General features: G+C 38.6%; 1 protein-coding gene across 4 annotated transcripts in view; it reads left to right on the top strand.

Annotated features, from left to right (window-relative positions):
* Positions 1–20,048, top strand: part of ZNF385B (zinc finger protein 385B) — a 156,856-nt gene that overhangs the window by 88,667 nt on the left and 48,141 nt on the right. For all 4 annotated transcript variants that reach the window (XM_041403370.1, XM_041403369.1, XM_041403373.1 and 1 more), the window contains one exon: positions 14,682–14,812. In XM_041403370.1, the coding sequence (XP_041259304.1) occupies positions 14,682–14,812 (131 nt within the window). The remainder of the gene's footprint in view (positions 1–14,681; positions 14,813–20,048) is intronic.

The raw sequence follows: 20,048 nt of genomic DNA, 5'->3' as shown, positions 1-20,048 counted from the left end.
GAGCCAGTGTTTGATCCTTCCCCTGCAGATTTAGCATGATACTGTAGCAGATACTTATGTAAGATGTTCTAATTCAGACATCTGCACAGAGATGGAGGGAGAGTCCAATAGAAGTGGTAATGGAGGAGTCGGTGGGCTGTGATGCCCTCCCTGCACTCCAAATCACTCTGCACAGCTCCCTTGCTGGGTTCCTCCTACAAGTTCTGCCCTGTGGAATGTCAGTTGTTCACCTCTTTGCAGTCAGTGCTGGCATGTGTCATGTCCTCAGTGGGTTCCTCTGTGCAGCACTTTGAGAACTATTAGTCAGCGAAGAGCGTGCAGCAGTTTCTGTGGATGTAGATCAAACTGACTACATGAAACTGGTAACAAATACTTTGGTACCTCGTCTTGCTGTTGCTTTGCACTGGAGGAGGTTCACTAGAGTGTCTGACCTGGCAGCTGCTGCTTCTACACAGAGCTCCTCCAGCTGAAGTTATTCAGCCTAATTTCACACTTGTACTGCTGCTAATCCTGGTGATTCTCTGGACTTAAAAGAAATTATGACAGATTTTCACCAGGGTAATAGATCCATGTTTGAATTATTTGCCAGAGTTTTTTACATCGCACATCATAGCCCCAGATCTCAAGTTTATAAAAGTAAGCTTGCTTCTCTTGATTTTGTAAATATGGGCAATTAAAAGGGAAAAGCAAAGTTATAATACAAAATATTTTAAAAATTTCTTTGTCTCTAAACATATACTCATCAAATGCCTTCAACTGTGACTTCAAAATCTTACATGAATAATTCTTTCTCCAAGAATCTGGGTAGCATTTCAGTGTTTTTGCTTTCCCTTTTGCTGGGAGTGGTATTATAGCTACTAGAAACATCACTGGGGGTGGAAGCCACGCCTTTGCAATAGCAGTATTTTTCCTCCTTTGTGCTTTTTGCCTTTTCTTTCCACTTCACAAAACCTAAACACCCTTTCTTTGAATCATATAGTTTCAACTCTCATTGTTAAGTTTGAATATTTTAGAAATACAAAGTCATATTTCAAACCATATGCTTTCTGTTAAGTGTGCATTGCCTTTCAGTCAGAAAATCCTCTCTTCAGTCTTGCCAATCACAAAGTATGAAGTGAGGTTAGAGATGTGTGGTACTCTTGAGAATTTATAAGAGTGTTTGAATGTGAATTTAAAGCCCAGTGATTGGGGATTTAAGCACATTCTTAAATCAGGCATCAGAACAGGGAGGGAAAAAAAAAAGTGAAAGGCTCATTGCTTCTTTCTCAATACTCAGAATTACAGGCTCAATTATTTACCACAGTATATAACTGGGGATTTAGAAGTGAGAGGGAAATACGCTACCTGTTCCAGGAGGCAAGCTGGAATCCTTCTGATGCTTAGATTCATCTTTAAACTAGCATTTAGGATACTGAATATGAAGTATTGATTATTGATTTTGAAATTAGAGTGAAATCTTACACTTATTTTTAAGATAGGGAAAAGCATTATTTATTAGAACTGAGGGGGTGCTGCTTTTTAGTAGAAGAAAAAATGACAGAATAGCCATCTTGGCTGGTTTTTAATTATGCAGCAAAATGTTGCAACACGATAACACACCAAACAACCAGTAGTGAAAGCAGTTCTGAAAAGAGGATTGAGGTTTTTTTTCTGTAAGATATCCTTATCAGGATATTTCTTTTTATGAAGCATACTGTAAGGGTTTGAAAGTTCTTCTAAAGAAACCCTAATAAGAAGACAGCTGCAAACTGTCTCATGGCAGAGGCAAGTCAGGAAATGTGGCAAGAATAATTTGCCTAAACTATAAAATTCCTACAGACTCAATCACAAGAGCTGTATGTAGGGGTAGGAAATGGAAATGGGTTTAAATTGCTAAGAACGGTGAAGAAAGAGCAACATGAATCTGTAGGAAAAAAAAAATAGAAAATAAAATGAGACTGAAATAAGCATCAAATATAAATCTTTTTCTAAGTGCACTTGCAATAGTTACAGAATACCAAATTAAAATTTGGATTGTTATTGTGAGAGTCAGATAGAACCAAAAGTTTGGGTTGCATGGAGCCAGTTTGTAATTACTTTTTGTTAGAAAAATCAGTTATGTTCATGTGACAGTTGCCAATATAAACAAACAAAAGCCTGCAAGAACAGGTCAGAGTGTATAGATGAACCAGAATCTTCAAAGCACTGGATCTGATAGACACACCACAAGGATACTTGCATGGATGAAAATGCAGATCTCTGGTACTTGTAAAAGAGACTCCAGAGCAGCTTGAGAGCTGATAGGGTCACAGTAATTTTAAAAGAGAAGAAAAAACTAAGTTTAAGAACTAATAGATTATCTTCCCTTTGAAGAAAAGGAAAAATGAGTTATGCCAAAGTATATAAAGGAAATCAGGAGCTGAGTAATAACCAATGCAGCACATGAGCAGGAATCCCTATTCTGGGAACACAGGACTGGATTGCTGTGTTCATAAGGTGAACTTGAGTTAACACTGCCGTGTTGTCAGCTTAAACAGGTACCATCCTGAGAGAAATAACCAGAAACACAATGTGGCAGGCATGAAATCTGACTGTTACACTGCAGGGAAGATGCGGGCTAGTTCAGATGAGTCTGGATGACAATAAAATACATTGATGCTCAACAAAATTTTTCTTTTCTGCTGCCACCAACTTGGTACTCTCTGTTTCCCAACCATGACTTCAGCTCGACCAGCTCATTGTGCTGCTTGAAGGCAAGTTTCTCTTTGTTGGTTTGTATTTGTTTACAACTGTTCTGATTCCCTGTGCTGGCTCAAGGGGAGTGTTAGGAGAAGCAGAGCAGTGAGGATGACCAGCCTGCTCCTGGTACCATCCTGGAAAGCAGATACAGGCTGCACAGTACATTTTCAAAAAATGCTTTGAACTTCTCTTTATTTGTCTTTATTTTCAGCATAATGTTTGATTAGTTGCATTTAGTTTATTAAATCCTATTAAAGTGATATCAATTAGTCTCTCAATTAGGGAAACTAGAAGAAGAAAGAAGCCTTTTTTTGATGGGCTTATATCAGTTGAAGCACTGTTCAGTCAGTTCAATGTTAGGGTAAAAAAAAATTCTTGTTTAGTTCAATCTCAATTTAATTTAACAGAAACTTTCTGTTACCTGCTTCTTTTCTTTTTTTCTTCTCTCTTTCTGAAGGTAAGCTGGGGGTAGAATTGTCAAAGTTCATGTCAGGCATTCTTTGAAAACATAACAGCATCAAAAGTCTTTATGTCCCACCCAGCCTTGGCAGGCCTGGAGCACTGCTGCACCCCAAGGCAAAATAAGGTTTTTAGTTAGATACTTGTGTCTAATTAATGTTCAATAACTTCACAAATGCAGTGGTCTGGGCTAGCAGACCTGTTAATTTGAAATCTATTTTCTTCCTTCTCCCTTTCTAAATAGAGGATAGATAGCATATATTTTAGTTTTATAAATTTTCAAGTTCTTACTTATTCATCAGTGCTACTTTGAGAATAAGTAAAGCAGTGCACCTTAATTCAAGAGAGACAGGATTTGTGGACTTTGATCTTCTGAATGCCATGACCCCATGCTGTCTGTAACCCTGTGCTCAGAGGTCCCCTTTTATGAACTCTTCAAAAAATTCAGACACCATTTCTTTTCATTTTTTTGTTTCTTTCTTCCCCCAGAAGTTATTTTAAATGCAGTTCTGTAGCAGACAGCTAGCTAGCAACCCTTTTAAGTTTAATTCTAAGAATAGCAGGGAAAAAGCCAGTGAAATTTAGTTTATCAGTCTTTTAGGTTGTATTTTCATGTCAGATAGCAGTCTGCCCTCCTTCCAGGGTCAAGTTGCAAAAAACTCACATAATCAGAGTATTTGAGTAGGAAAGGACCCACAGGGATCATCAAAGTCCAGCTCCAGCTCCTGCACAGGACAGCCCCAAGAATCAGGGGGCACATTTCAGACACATGGTGTGCTCTTCTCACAGATCATCAAACAGCCCAGGTTTGTTCAGGCTTGATAGTTGCTCACTATTTCACAGCACCTGAACTCACAAAAGCACCGTGTTGAAATGAAATTATTATTTACCTGAGACTTAAGCTGTTTGTTTATATGTGTATATGTATATACTGAAGTGCTGCAGAGGTGGTGGATTATACCCTTAGTGACTTAAGTAAGCACCATGGCACTGATTAATACTGGGAAGCCTTTACAGGACTACATGGTCTGTGTTTTATTATCCCTTTTGGCTTGCTAAAATCATTCATGATTGTGTGGTCACAGCAAAAACATGTAAAGCTTCTGAATATTGTAAGGCACTGGTAAATTTGTAGTGCTTGCCTTCCTTTGGTGAATGAGCTACAGAACTTTAGAAAGCTGGAAAAATAATGCAACTCTTGTGCTCTTTCCACAGGCAGGTTCAGGCACCTTTCTTTGTATTGTTAGGTAAGAGAAGTGCTAAGCCTGGCTCCTACTCTCATGTGTGGAGTGAGGTCTCTGCAATATTTTTTTCCAGGTATGGTGCTACAGGATGCACTGGTCACTTGTAAAGCTTGAGCTCTGACTTGTCTCTTGCTGAAGATATTCAAGAGTGTGGGTTCTGAAAAGAAGCAGATGTAGTATGTCATCTGATTAGGAGGAAGTTCAAATCCTCCAGGAAATCCTATGAAGATTTCTTGTTTTAGTTAGGGGAAACAGCTAGAAAAAACCTGTATGTGTTTGATCTCTTTTGGACAGGTGCACTTGTGTGCTGCATAGCCTATGCTGTGGCAGAGCAATTAAATTCAATGTAGAACATGTGTGAACTACATGGACAATATCATGAAAGTTTTTAAATCTGCCTTTCTTCCCTGTATCATTGTTTTTTATTTCTAAACAGGAAGATAGTGATTCTTTGAAAAGCATGTGCCTAGCTATGGAAGTAATGGCAAGTAAGGGGAAGATTGTGATTGGTGTTGTGATGGTTTGGATAGAAAAGGGGTGGACTGAATGTACAAACTTCTTTTGAAATTTGTAAAAATCTGAAAATTATAATTGGAAGGAAACTAGATTTCATTTGGTGGAGACCTCGGTTTCCATTGCCAGTATTTTCAAAAGACCTCTTTAAATAACTTAAATTAGTTCTTGCAGCAGTCTTTTATCTGAAGGCAACATCAATAGAAAAACTTTAAAAAGAAAAAAACCAAGCAACCTGGGTAACTATATTTTGTATAGGAGATTGTGTATTATGCAGGAAAAGCAAATGAGGCATGAAATTCTCTGAGCTCTGATGATATTCAAGAGCGTTGGAAATTGTCTGATGTGGTTAAGGGATTAGACACATCTGTGAGGATGGACCCCTCTTACCTTTGTGCACAGCACTACTGAGCTGGTGGGTTGGCATATTGAAGGGGAATAAGGAGCAAGAGACCAGCTGCAAACATAAATCTGTTTGTCCAACAAACAACAAAGGATTCCCTCAGCAGCATTCCTGGTGACAGACTCATTTGGTTTTTGTGGGTAGCAGCTCAGTACCTCCTGAAAGAAAGCCTGTGCTGAGGCTCACTGAGGGTTAGATGGTGGCACCAGTGGTGCCAGAATCATGGGTAGGAGTTTTTGAGAAAAATCAGGTTATATGAGAGTTGAAGGAATAACAGACTCTAAAAAACTAACTGCATTTAAGTGCTTTCCTCCAAATTATGAAACTTGGAAGGTAATATATATTTGGCTATTTTGTTCTTCTTCTTTATGAGGGAAGCTTCAGTTTGTAAGAAAACTTGTGTTTCCTGAACCAGAAGGGAAGAGAGTGCAGTGCTTAATCCTGAGACAATTACAGGCTTGGTGCCCAGCACAAAAGAACATGCACTGAAGAAAACAATGGAGATTGTTACAGGAGTTGCACCATGCACTGGACAAGAGAGTGGCTTCAGTAGGTGTTACCTGATGTGTTTTCAATCAAGGGTGACAGCAGCAAAGCAAACACCTTCTTGCACTGCATTTGTGTTGGGACATTACAAAAGACAAGGGTGGGGGCTGGTTTAAATAAATCATCTGAAAGGATCCTAAGGATTTCAGAAAGATCTCCATTAGTCCAGATGGCAGGAGAACAGAGAGCTGAAAAAGATGCAGCTGTTTTTTTCTTTTATACTTGGAAAACTTCAAAGTGAAAACAAGTCCAAAGCAATGTTTCCCAGAAGCAGATAAGAACAGAGGAGGGGGTAATGCTGCTCGCTCAGTCTGTGGAGACCAGGGCGAGAAGCTTGACCCGTCCAGAGGATTTTGAGAAAAAGAAATAGTGTTAGACTGCAAAACTTCAGCTGACCTTAATGTAGGCCAGAGCATTGCATTTATTAATAGTTCTTACTGGTTTATTAGAAAAAACCCAGCTTACTGAGCTTGATCATGTTAAGCCTTGACATGGCACTCTGTTTTTCAGTCAAACAAACTGTCTGGGTTGCTTTAGAAGTCTAGAGAATTATCTCTGTTAAGAAACTAATGGCAAATATTTCCATAGTATCTACAGATAATAGCAAATTGCAATTGCACTCCAGCCAGCATACTTCTTCTAAATATAGTAAAGGATAATTTGTAATTTATTTAATTGCTTAGACTTGTCAAGGAGCCAGTGCTAACAAACTTGCTTTGATAGCAGTATAGTGCTTGTGGCGCTCACTTGGCTTGGGAATGTAAATACCGAGAAAAAAAGTGTGAAATGGAGAGTGAAGCACAACCGCTGTACACTCTGCTGTTCACCGTGCAGGTGTGCGGGCCTGAGCCACAGGAGGGACAGCTGCAGGAGGGAGGGGACAGGAGCGAGAGTCACCCGTCCGGCAGGTACAGGAAGGACAGGGCTCTTCCTGGTGTTATCGTTGGGAATTGTAGCGCAGTTATTTAGGGAAAATGCAGAATAATCTGTTTCACTTCTAATTATTTTACTTCCCTTCCTACTCCATCTGTTCTGGTATCTTCTGTAGCTATGATATTTTATGAAAAATCTTTTGCTAGGATTTTTTCCTCCTGAGAAGCTGAGAAGCCTCAGGAAAAAAAAATGTAAACAATAACTATCTGCTGCCGTGGAATGCAACAGGTGCATCTGTGATTGGTGCATGTTGGTTGTTTCTAATTAATGGCCAGTCACAGATGTAGCTGCATCGGACTCTGAGAGTCACAAGCCTTTTGTTATTACATTCCATTCTTGTTCTTTCTAGCCTTCTGATGCAACCTTTTCTCTCTATTCTTTTAGTATAGTTTTTAATATAGTATTTTAATATAATACATATCATGATATACTAAACCAGCCTTCGGAAACATGGAGTCAAGATTCGCATCTCCGCACATGGGGTATCCACAACAATCTTCCATTAAAAACCTATGGGGATTCCAGTTGTTATTGAAAACTATTAGAAAGGCTGCAAGAAGAATAAGAAAGGCTGCAAGAAGAATAAGATGTTTCAACTTCCAACTGCAAGAAGAATACGATTTTTTAAAAAATAATTTTCTAAATATTTGTCTCTAAAGTATTGAAATTCCTGTTTCCTGTTGTTTTGTCTCAATCTTCTCCCTCTGCAGCCCCCTCTTTCTGGTAGACCTCATTGTTTGTCCATATATGTGATTTTGATATACTAAATGTAGAGATAAGGGCAATAAGTATCCACACAGTTTTTTTCAATACTCACGCTATTATAAGAGAAATTTTCAGTATCAGTTTTTTCATTATCTTCCTATAAAGTAGGTGCATAATATTTATGATCTATAATATTTTTTTAATGACCATCTTTCTATCATAATGCTTTAGAGATGGAAAATAATTAGCTAGGCAAAGGAATATTAACAATTAATCAAAGTCAAAGTAATCTCAAATAATGAACTAATATTTCAATGAGGAAGGATCTGATCCAATGAAGATATGCTTACTTGTAAATTTTTTTTCTATTTTTAGAATTCCTACATGAAATTATGTGTGATATATAGCTATAGCTATACAACTTTTCTAGATGAGTTGTATGTAATTATAAGTATTAGGTAAGTGATGGCTGACTTTTTGGATTGACTAAAAGCCATTCATTTCAGCAGCACCAGATTTCAGTTTATTTTTAGTGTTGACCTAGTTGGTGGAAGCCTACATTCATTTGAAACACAGAAATACCCCATCTCCAGGTATCCCATTTTATACAAAAGGAGAATATGGAATTCTGATAATATAGCTTCATAGACCATTTCTATGTGGATAATAATGGAAATACAAACTTCGTGCTCAAGCATACTGGAAATCATGTTTTAATTTTTAGGGAGAGAATTATTTTTATAATCTGACTTGTTTTAGGTGACTAATTTTTGAGCGTGAAGAGCTTACACTCTGCAATATATAGATAATTTATATGTTGCAGTGAAGTTGCATCAAAAGCCTCTGGGTTTCCTGAAACATCTACTGAAAAAATAAACTCCAAATGGAGTGCAGAATGTTTGGCATATCGTTTTTTATCCATATGTTGCTATGGAAGGCTGGACCTGGACCAATGCTTTCTTAACACTTGTCTCCTGAGTGTTCCATGCAGGGGTTCTTCTTTAGTTGAGTAGCCATGATTTCTACACCAGCTCTTGCTGCCTTTCCTTGTGGCTCCTGAGAAAACAAGACAGCTCGTCTTTTGAGGATTTACCTGGTTTTATTTGTCAGGCACAAATAGCTGTGTATAGTTTGGTTTTTAAATTCATCAGTAAGCCAAGGACTATTCCATTGATATCTGAATAACATTTAGGAGGTATGAATACAGTGCACTCTCTGGGTTTTAAAACGTGTATCACTAGCTCTGATGCACATCATGTCAATTCCCAAAGGAGCTGCATCCTCATTCATGAGTGTTTTAGTTGGTGTGGTGCCGAGGGGGCAGAAAACTTGTTAGCATTTTCCCTCTTGTCAGCTAGAGGCTGTGCCATGTCACATAGATTCTGGGCTTCTGCTTCAAGTTACTTGTAAAAATAAGTTGTCAGGATAGGGAGTTATCTCTTAACATCACATTAGTTGGGGAGAACGTGTTGAAGTAATGGTCTTATCTCTCATGACTTCTTTTGACAGACAGGAATCCATATGGGTGTCATAGGTCCCATTTCTCATAATACCATTATAAGGAAGAAGTGTTTGGTCTGCTGAGTGAAATGTGGAAACAATTAATTCTGTATTTACTAACTTCTTTTGTATAAGAGGAGTGCATGTGTTAATATTCACCTTCAGGAGTATTATTAATGGGATACTTCTAGAATAGGTTTTTCCTTAAGCATTTTTATATCAACACCAGCTGTTCAGAAACTCAGAATTATTTTATTTGCACTTGTTTTTATGAGTATATCTTAGGCATAAACAGAAACAGATGACATCCTCTAATACACTTGTATAGCTGTAAGTAAACAAACGAAATTCCAAAGTTTCTAAATCCTCTAAGCTGATCATACTGGAATGGAAAAATGACTAATATTAAGCATTGTGAAAAATCTCAAGGGCTAGTGTCTTATAAATGCCCAAACAACAAAATGGTAGTGACTTGCAAGTGATTGATTTTTACCTGTCAGGTAGGGGGAAATAAATTGTGGGGGAAGTAGAGCATGATGCAATGGGGGATCAGATAAAAGGGAAGAAAGCTGAATCTTTCATTGTTTAGTTAGGTGGAGGGATTGTTATAAACATAATTTTTTCTGCATATCGTTCCAAACAGTTGCATATAAGTGTAGGAAAGTCTGGTGTATGTTGGGCTATTTTAGCAGTGGTTGGGGGTTTGGCTTTTTTTGTGAGTCATAGGCAGTAGAGCTGGAGAGTTTCTTATTCAATATGAAAGCCCTAGATACTGCCTCTGCCTGTAACCTGTTTATAAAACTGGATTTCTTAGCCACATGCAGAAGTAAATATTTCTGAAAATGTTGACAACTTCCACTGACAAAACAATAAACTGTGCTGACACTGTAGGGTCCCAGAAAAAGCTCCTAGGTTAACACATGCAGAATTGTCTCAGAATCCTTCCAGGGAGCTGCTTCCACCTTCTGGAGCTCAGAAGGAAAATGCTGCAACCAGAGATGACAGTGTGAGGTCTAGAGACAGGGTGGCTGTGCACACTCTGGCTGCAGTCCTTAACTAATTCAGGAGAAATTTTTCATCCACCCTCAAAGGGCTGCTGTTGGCTCTAGCAGTCTCTCAAAACCACAAAGGTGAAGGGAGGAGAAAGCCCACAACTCATCCATCATACCATTTACATTGCTACTGTTCTGAAGCCAGATAAGACTACTCAACATTACTGCAGAAAGTAAAGGTTCCTCATAGCTGGAAATGGTCGGGGATGAAAAAGGCAGCACAGCATGTCCACAACAGAAAACTGCCAGTGTCATGCACATAAGTAGTTGTGGGTGTGAATATCTCAATGTCCCTTTGGAATTTTCCCATATACTGTTATTGGCACAAGTTAAAACAAATGCATACCATGTGCAATCTGAGGTGGATGTAGATTGTTCAATGTACAGAGATTTGTCACTCAAATACTTTTATTCAGTCCCGAGCGTGCTTACTCTTCCACTCACTTGCTCTGAGTGAGGATTGCTTCCTTTGATGGGAGGATTAAAATACTGTAATAACATCGTAGGTAACAGGAAAACAGGAGAGACTTGAGTATGGCTTCAGATTTCTCTATAGTTGCCTTTAATGAAGACGTTGGAACAGAATGCTTTCAAGTCTGAAACATGATTAATTTCTTTAAGTAAGCTGAATTAATTCACAAATGTGTTTTATGTGAGTATGTTTTGTGTTGGAATTGGGGTTTTTTTGTATAATGGTCTAATAATGACCAAATCTGAAGAATTAATGAGCAGGCATTACACTTTTTTTGTGTTTTTCAGTGACAAATGGTGAGAAAATCACAGAAGTAATTGTGTCACAAATAGTTTTCAAGAGGTACAGAGAGCAAAGCTGTGAGCTTAGATTTGACTGATCTTGGCATCACTTTTACTTGAAGAAGAGGACGAGTGACTTTTTACCATGGCCAAAGTTAACTGTGATTCCCTCTGCCAAAACTGCAGTCTTGCTACTCTGGAATTCTGTTTTTATTCTTTGAAGCTGGAAAACTGGGGGTGTTGGTGGAGATTCTTCAAGCCCCTGTGTCACCTGTCCCCTTGTTGGCAACAGGCTAAGGCTTGCTTCATTGGCCCTGGGGACATGTCTTGCCACAGGAGTGACAGATACAAGACCTTCTAATTGCTCTCCAAAAATACCACTTGTGCTGCTTAATCCATTGCACTTTATTTGTTAGAGGCAGATTACATTTGGGTAAAGATTACAACCTTTCCTAACTTCTGTAGAAACATCAGTGTCCCAGTGCATTGCAGTGTATGCAAAGCCATGTCTACGTGGCTAAAGAGGAGCAGCACCTCTTACATGGGAGTTGTTTGTTCAGATAAATATGTGTAGGAAGAAGAAAAACTTTTAATAAAATGAGACATTTTGGGTTGTCTGAAAACCTCTTCTCCTCCTCTTTGACAAGGGTAAAAGGGACCAGTGAGGATCGGTGCCTTTTGCAAAGTCTGTCCACAGCTTGCATTCGCAGTACTTAGCTAATTCCTGCTGTGGAAGTCAAAATTGAAGTTATAAAATACTGTTTAACAAGTATGAAGCTGAAATAAGCAAATGCCTTTGGAATAAATATAACTGCTCTTTCTTGTAAAGATTTACAGGTAGTTTAAAACAATCTGTGCTTGACATGGTAAATTGTCTTTATCATTAAAATGCTGATGAAATTATAAACATCTGTTAAATTCATGAAGATAATGAAGCTTGTCAGCGACAATTTTTTTGTACCAATATTCCGGCTTAGTTCAGGTCTAGATAAAGATTTGGTGGAGTAGTGGTGAGAATCTATTTGATCATTGGGAGCAATGCCAGGGTAAAACTGCCCTATTGCATTTGATTTGATGATTTTTTTTCATTAAGTGCTTCTACTTGTAATTTAGGGCACTTTGACCTGATAATTCCTTCAGAGGCTTTCAGAGGTGAGTCTGAAAGCTAAACTTCAGGCCAACAGGGTTATTGATATTTGACTGGCAATTGTTGAAGTAGTAAATTGGCAAAATAAACAAACACATTTTTTGTTTTTATTTATTATTATTTTAGGTGTATATATTTTCTTTTCTGTGTGGGCTGAAAATGTATTCTAGTCTCCTGGTTGTAAATTACTCTGGCAGCAGAAAGAACATGGGCTGCAAAACTAGAGAGAGATTTCAGATGTCTTTTTCACATGAAAGATTCTGTGCTCAACCAAGGAGTACAAAGAAGGTTGCATTTTTTTCAGTAGGATGCCTTAAAGATTTTATGCCACATGCTTTCTATACATTGAATAAGGACAGCATCAGGAAAGTAACTTTGATTTCAAATGTCAGTCACAATCAGAGTCTATTCTGTTGGGGTTTTTTTTCTGTAAAATTGAGTTAGAATATGTAGCCATAGCTTCATTGAAGTACATTTATGTAAAGAGAGGATAGGTCTTCTTTAACTTCACAGATCTTTAATTGCTCATGAACTTCAAAGAGAAACTTGCAGAAGTTAGATTGATGATGGCCCTTTAGGTAATTGAATACAACATAGTTCCTGTTTGAATGCAACTCTGAAATCCAAATTATGTAAATCTACAGTTTCAGAACCAGCTAGTAGAAATAATCATTTTTGCAGTTGAAGATACTTTCTTTGGATAAATTCTCTGACACACTCTTTCTTATTGGTTCATCTTTTCCATTGTGTATATGAATAAGAAACTATAGGCATGTTAGCCTTTAGCTTTTTGACGTTTGTAACTCCACTTGAATAAGCTTTGACGTACAGTTAATTAGGCACAACTGTCAATTAGTCTCATGGGCTTATGCAGGAGCAAACTTGACATTTATGAAAGTATTGGGATAGAAGAAGGGAGAGAATATTCTGGGAAAGTTTCTCAAGCATATTTTTCCTTTCAAGTTGTGCAGCTCTGTTGGAATGGTATGAAACATTCTCTTTGCATGGCTGTCGTTGGCCCATCTTTGTGCAGTCATGATGCTTTTCCTATAGAAGAAACAGAGAATAGATTACAGCCTGCTATTCATGTGCTAGACCATAATATAATGTTTACTATGCTGCAGCTGAGATCAAAATGACTGTCTCTCCAGCATCAACAAAATTGGAGCTCAGGGCTAGTTACAAGTGTTTGTTCATCCAAAAAATCCATGCAGCCCCATCTGGCTTCTGAACTTAGCTTTCCTCTTGGATACCATAAGATGGGCTTGAAATTGTGACTGTGGAGACAGGACAGTGAAAGGGAGGAAAATCTCTCCTTTGCTTTCAGTTTTGTGTGTCCTTAACAGGCAGAAAGGGAGATCACTTAATAGAAGACTGGTATTCACACAGCCCATACAGATTGCCTGGCATTTTGGCAAGTGGACACAAATGATTTGATTTTATGGGAGAAGAGAAGGAAAGTTGCTTGTTTACTTTTCTAAGCCCTTCTTCTAGCTCTCAGTCCCCCTCCCCTTCCCTCATACCATCCCTTTCCTGGCTGGGTTAGAAAAGCTCAGATGTCTCCTATGAGGAAAAGCTCGGGCATTGTGTAAGCTGTGCTTGAGACAAGGGAAGCTCCTAAGAGGCCTGTTAGGCTCCCAGCTGCTGGCCACTGATGAGTGGGAGGAGGAGGTAATTATGGAGAAATTGTGACAGAAGTAGGAGAGACAGAGTGACTCACCCTCCTTTAGAGGTGTGGGACACTTGTGTTCCACTGCCTGCTCCTGTTGGTGTTGAATTATTTATTCAATCCAGGAAGGAGACACTGAGGTTTTTGGTTTGTGTTTTTTGGTTTGTGGTTTTGGTTGTTTGGGGTTTTTTTCACTTTGTATTTAAGTGAGGGAAATTTTATTTGAAATCTATTTTGTATGGTTTCAGGGGAAAAAAATACTCCCACAGGCATAGCTGGGAGCTGTGTGCTTGGCACACTTCTTGTGTGACTAGGGTAGATAGCTAGTTAAAAATGAATATTTGGATGTCTGTGCCTGCCCATTCTTTTGGGATCTTGCTGGGCAATGATTGTTAAGTGTATACAGAAAAAAAAATCAGCATATAGATTTCTATAAAACTTTTGTTTGGTGAGCTCCATTTTATAAAATAGTAAAGAATTGTGTTCATCTGTATGCTAGCTGATTATTTAATTGTTGACTGTTTTCTAATATTTGCCTTGCACTGTAAAAAAAAGTAAATTTTTACATGTTCAATGAAATGTTGTTTGTGTAGCACCTGATAGTCAGAAGAGGGGAAAAAATAACATGCAGATCACTGTTTGGAAACAAATCTCTGGATTTCAGCATACATGTATTGTCTGTGCTGGCTGATCTGGTAGGCAACAATGAATTGCAAAAGCATCTGACTTCCATGGGCATCCATCCTGGCCTTTTTGGCACAAGATGAATTTTGCAGCTGTAGAAAGGATTTATTCTACCTGCAAGTGTGATTTATATACCATATGTCTTCTCTTCAGCTTCGGAGTATCCATGGCCATAGGAAAGTGCTCTGCCTCATCTGTACTGTGTGTAAATAGGTTCCTTTTAATGATATTAACTCCTACAGAGCCTTTTCATCATCCCCTGTATAATTTTTTTCTTGGCAGTTTTTTCAGCTATACTGTGTGTGTTGCAGAAAGGAGAATACCATGAATTCCTGGTTTTGTTTGCTCTTGGCAGGCACTACTACACTTCCCACCCTTGTGCGCACACCTACCTTGATGATGCAGCCTTCCCTGGATATCAAACCCTTTATGTCCTTCCCTGTGGACAGCAGCTCTGCTGTTGGATTCTTCCCAAATTTTAACACAGTAAGTAAAGGTGTTTCCACATTTAGTTTCAGTGTATGCTTTCCAATCTGATTCTAATATCCAGTACTAAAGCTGCCTTAAAACAGTGCATTGCTTACACAGTTCTAGGGAGCCCTTTTATACTCTGCCATGGTGGTTGCTTTTCCCCTATATTAAAGGCTTGGAGTGGTGTCCAGCCTTGTCACTGTGAATGGGGCTGATTGATTTTAACTTCGTCTCTTGAGGAGGTGTTTGCACGTTGAAAAAAACAACCCTGTGCTATGCTAAACATTTGAGAAATGATAGAATTCTTTGGAGCATTTCTCTGGACATGTGTATTTCTATATGCTGTAAAAAAGGGAAAAATAAAAGCTAATGGACAGACAGGAGTGAAAGGTATGACCTAAGTCCTACACTGCTGTGAATCAACCTAAGTTTAATAAAACCAGGAAAGCAACTGGAGGATGTTGTTAATTTTGTATAATTTCTACATTAAAGTGTAAAACTGCACAGCCAGTCAATGTGAAAAATTTCAACCTGTTATTTTATCTCTATGGTAAAGCATCTTGGGGATTTTTTTTTTAAACAAACAAACCAAAAAAAAGAAAAAAAAAAAAAAGTTGCCAAAATAATACTTGTGGTTCTTCAAGTTCATTGGAGCAGCAATTAAAAAAATACTCTCTTCTGTACTTCTCTCTATCATCTCATAAAAAGGCAATGAGTGTTATCAAAGTGCTTGGTTGCCATCACATTTTAGCTTAAATGTTTAAGGCAAGAGGAAGGAAACTGTTGTGAGTCATTTCTGCCCACTCAGCAGGTACAGTGTGTTTGTAGGTGACCGTCACCTGAACTGCTGCACGCTGCACTTGTCACTGTGGCTGCGGGGGGGTTGAAAGGGGAGCAGTGCCACCGCCACCACGCCGTCACCAGCTGAACCACTGCCAAGTGTTTCCTTTCACAAACTCACCGTCTGTCTGAAATTAGAGCAGCAGTAGCATTATTTCTCCTCGTGCCATGCAAATCCACCTTGCTGACAGGGCTGGTGCTACAGCACGCGGGGATGTGTGGCGGTTGTGGGGTGACGTGTGAACCAGCATCACTCACGTGACAGCAGCAAATATTACTAATTCAGAATGCAGAACATGGGTGTGAAAAATGTGCCTTTATCAGGGTGATGGAGGGATGTGCATTTGTACAAAAATATGAAAGATTAGAAAAAAAACAGGTACGTTAAAAGAGCAGGCTCAAAACTCAGTACCGTATTAAGGAAGCAGTGTGTCATTACCATATCTAGACATGATGCAATTCATATTAATTTTCCAGCCTCTTCCTAATACTCTCAGGAATTTTGTTTGTTACTGATTTGTTTGCTTTCCAGTTGCACAGGTTTTTTAGGTGAGCTTTTTCACAACAGAACTGAACTGTTTTTCAGAACAGTTCATTATGGCAAACTCAGAGAAACTTATCTTCAGAGATATAGTTTTAGAGTCAACCAACCATTATTTAATTTCTGGTGATATTACTGAATATCAGAGTTGCAGTAGCCTCTAGAAACAGATTAATTTGTATATCTACACTGGTTTTTCCTAGTTTATATTTATCTGGGTTACCTTTCATTTGCCTAATTCCTGACATGTTTATCATTCACAACTGTCATTCCTTTCCAAACTTCTGTAGGTTTGATTAGGAATTAGACCTGGGGTAATTGGCAAACATTGCCAAGTTGGTGTCTACTTCCTCCCTTGGAATTCTTGATAATTATATAAAATTATGCTGCTATACACCACAGACATTGCATATTTAAACTCTTTATTTTAAGAAACGGTGGTTCAGTACTTCTCTATTTCTAATTTGCAGACTTTGCCATTTATCTTGCAAGTATTGATTTTCCTTAAGAGTCTTTCACAATGCCCTTCAAAGCTCATTGGAAAACTAAATCATTCATGATTATCTACTGACAGGCACATTGACTGCTAGCTGTCATGCATTTCCTTTATTTCTAACTTAGCACAGCCTTTGCAAATGGAGATTTCTAGGTTTTTGTGTATGTAGTCTTTTTTTCTCCCTTTTTCATTCCAAAGTGGTGGCAATAGTATGTCAAAGTGTTCAAAACAATTTTTCCAGAAGATGATTTTGAATTATAGAAGGGCAATCCAGTTGATCCATAGCATATGCATCACACAAAGAGCCGTGACCTTTTATCTTATGCAGGAAGTGAATATTAGAAGAGCCAAAAAAGCCATCATTTACTTTATGGATCAATGAGGAAATCTATGCACTTCATTCATAGGAAGAATGTCCCTGCAGACAGGGAAATCTCCAGTGTGCTTCCCTTCATCTCTTTGCCGTCCAAGGGACCAAGAGGACCCTTCTGGGTGCTGGTTGTGCTTGCATGTGTTCACTGAAGGCGGCAGAAAGAAACAGTCTTGAGACAAAACTTCTTTGGATCCACCTGCATTTTCAATGGCTGTCAGAGACAAACGTTTTTCTAAACCTTGCCAGGAGGTGGTTTCTAAATGAACATCAGTGGCCTTAAAAAAGGAAAGGTTTTGCATGGGAGCAGTACATAAATAACTACCAAGGCAGAAAAACAAGGTAAAATGTATTAACTATAAACATCTTCAAAGGAACACTCCATACAGTTTTTTTCCCAAAAGAACTTATTTATGGAAACATATTTAAAATCTGGGATGAACACTTTCTTATTTAGTTAACTTTGACAGTTTTTAGTTCTGAAAACATCTGTGATTCTCCAGATAAAATCTTAGTGTTCCCATTTTGTTTGTGGAAGTGTTTTGATCCCTACCTTCTCTGCATGAGGGGTACTTTCTGCTGAAGCAGTGAGCAGATCCTTATTTTGTAAAAGAAATGCCTACCCCAGTCATATCTTATTTTCTTGATGGAATTGTGTGATTTAGTTTAAGCCATCTCCCCTTTTCTTCTCTTTAAATCATCAATAGTTCTAAATATGCTGTGGATGTATGTATAGTAATTGCCAATTCATGCCCAAATTAATTTTGTCTTTGTTCATTAGGACTTATTATGTAGCAAAAATTATTTGGGGAATGATTGTACTAACTGACTGGATATGTATCTGTGTTCCTCAGTAAGGGGAATAAAACTTTTCTGTTTCAACAGATCAGCCAGAAGGGGATCTTGTAAGGGCACGATGAAGGATTCCAAGTGAAGAGATATTGCAGAATAGCTGCTATCTTCCCTGGTCTTTTAATCTCAGCAGCAAGTAGTTTTGTCAGAGCAGTAGAGGCATGATCAGACTGTCAGAGTCTGAGCCTGAGTTGCTGCTAGAAACAGCAGAATGCAGAGCTTGAATCAAATTATCACCTATGATTACTTAGTGTTCTTGTTTGTAAAAAATTGGGAACCATCATTATAGGAACTTCCCTAATTGGTACTTCCAGTTTGAGATGGATGTGGACCAGAAGGTATTGTTAAAGCAGAGTTCTTTTTTCAGCACACTAAAGTGACTCTAAACATGCCTTAACAGGTTCAAAACTTGCATATTGATTACATTCAAAAATATGTAAGTCAAGTATATAGTCAGTGGAAATCAAAGCTAAGTTTACTGTGGTCCTTATTGTGTATTTATTATAACATAATTTTGAATTTCACACTTGCTGGCTTCCACCACACAGTTTTACCTTCTGTACCATTCTTTCTCTAAACCTCCCTGATTCTTCATCTCCTGTCATCCATCTTGTGTACTGAATGATGAAAGGATACTTTGTGATCACATTATGGTTCATGTGCTAAAGTGGCTGAAAGCCAGGATTTGTCTTGCATTGTCAAGATCACTGATCGCTTCACGATCACTGTCTCTATCTCCTGATATAGGGTTGTGTACCCCCCAAAAAAAAGAAATCTCAAAACTTCAGCATATTCTGCCTTGTCCTGAAATGAGAGCAGTGCTACATGACTCATATTTAGTTGAAGTAGTACAGCCAGGGACCTGTCAATCTGCACAAAAACATTATCAGCAGCTTCTCAGATTCTATCATCATAGAAAATAATCAGCAATTCATATGCTTCTTTCTGAGTTTGTTATGGCCTCAGGGGTAATCAAAGATTAGAGCATCTCTTGTAGCTTTCACATTAGTGAAACATTTTGCATCTAACTAGCCCATGATTGGTTTCTAAATGCTAGTTCATACCCCTCATGTTTTAGAGGACACATGGGTTAATGTGGCCTAGTTATTGCTTCAGTGTCTTATTTCTCTGCAAGCAGCTTTATGCTGATTCTTTATATCAGAGTTCTCTCAGTCCCCTTGCAAAGTGGACCAGAGCTATTTTACATCTGCCAGTGAAGGTGAGCCAGCTGGAATGTGCTACAGGAAGGGAAGAGGAGCTGACTAGTAACTCAGTCAGAAATTTCTGACTCTTCTCCAACATTAGCCCTGCCTGGACTAAGTATCCCTGGCCTACCCCCAAGACAACTACAGGGAGGAGCTAATATTCTCTTTCCTCTTCTGCATTTTCAATTATTACTCACATTTTTATTTGCTGCCTATCTCTTTCTCATTTGAAGGTTGCAGTAATCACCAAGGCAGAAGCTGAGTTCAGCAGATAAGAGCACAGGGCACCCCTATCACGAGCTTCACTCGCCCCTCTGTGCCAAGTGCCTCTTCTGCCTTTTTGGCAGGACATTGTGGCTTGGGAGCTTTCTCTTTCCTTAGCAGGGTCTGAATTCAGCCACTTAACACCCTGCTGCAGTGCCAAAGTATGCTTTGCAGCACAGGATTGTGTATGGCAGGAACAGATTACAAATGCAGCCAACTGGATGTTGCCAACCCGTTATCTACCATCCTTTTTGTCCAAGTACCCTGTCCCTGTGCTCTGAATTCCCTTTTTCTGGAGTGCTGGAGGGAAGTGACCTTTTCTGGTCCTCTCCATCTAACTCCAGAGAAGAGGTAAAATTTTTTAAGAGCCATACTTTACATTCATTAACTGTGCAGAAAGGAAATGTAAGCAATTGACTTAGGAGTGGTGTTTTGCAGGGTAGCTGGATATTTTTCTTGAGGATTTTTGTTGGTTAGGGTTTCTTTAATTAAGAAATAGTAATGTTTTTCTTACAGACCTCTTATGTACTTTGTAATAATGCAGGCACACAAGGACTTCAGGCTTTCCTTCTGTTCCTCTTTTGAAAATTTAAAAATGTTCATATTTTACTTTTAGTTGTTACAGATATAAGAGTTCACCTCTTTCAAGTCATAGGCAGAATCATCCTATTCACAACATGAGG

This window comes from Onychostruthus taczanowskii, unplaced genomic scaffold (assembly GCF_017590055.1).
Source record: "Onychostruthus taczanowskii isolate IOZ18803 unplaced genomic scaffold, ASM1759005v1 scaffold20, whole genome shotgun sequence".
Classification (NCBI taxonomy): Eukaryota; Metazoa; Chordata; class Aves; order Passeriformes; family Passeridae; genus Onychostruthus; species Onychostruthus taczanowskii.
The sequence above is the reverse complement of the archived record's forward strand: the minus strand, read 5'-3'. Positions and strand labels throughout refer to the sequence as shown.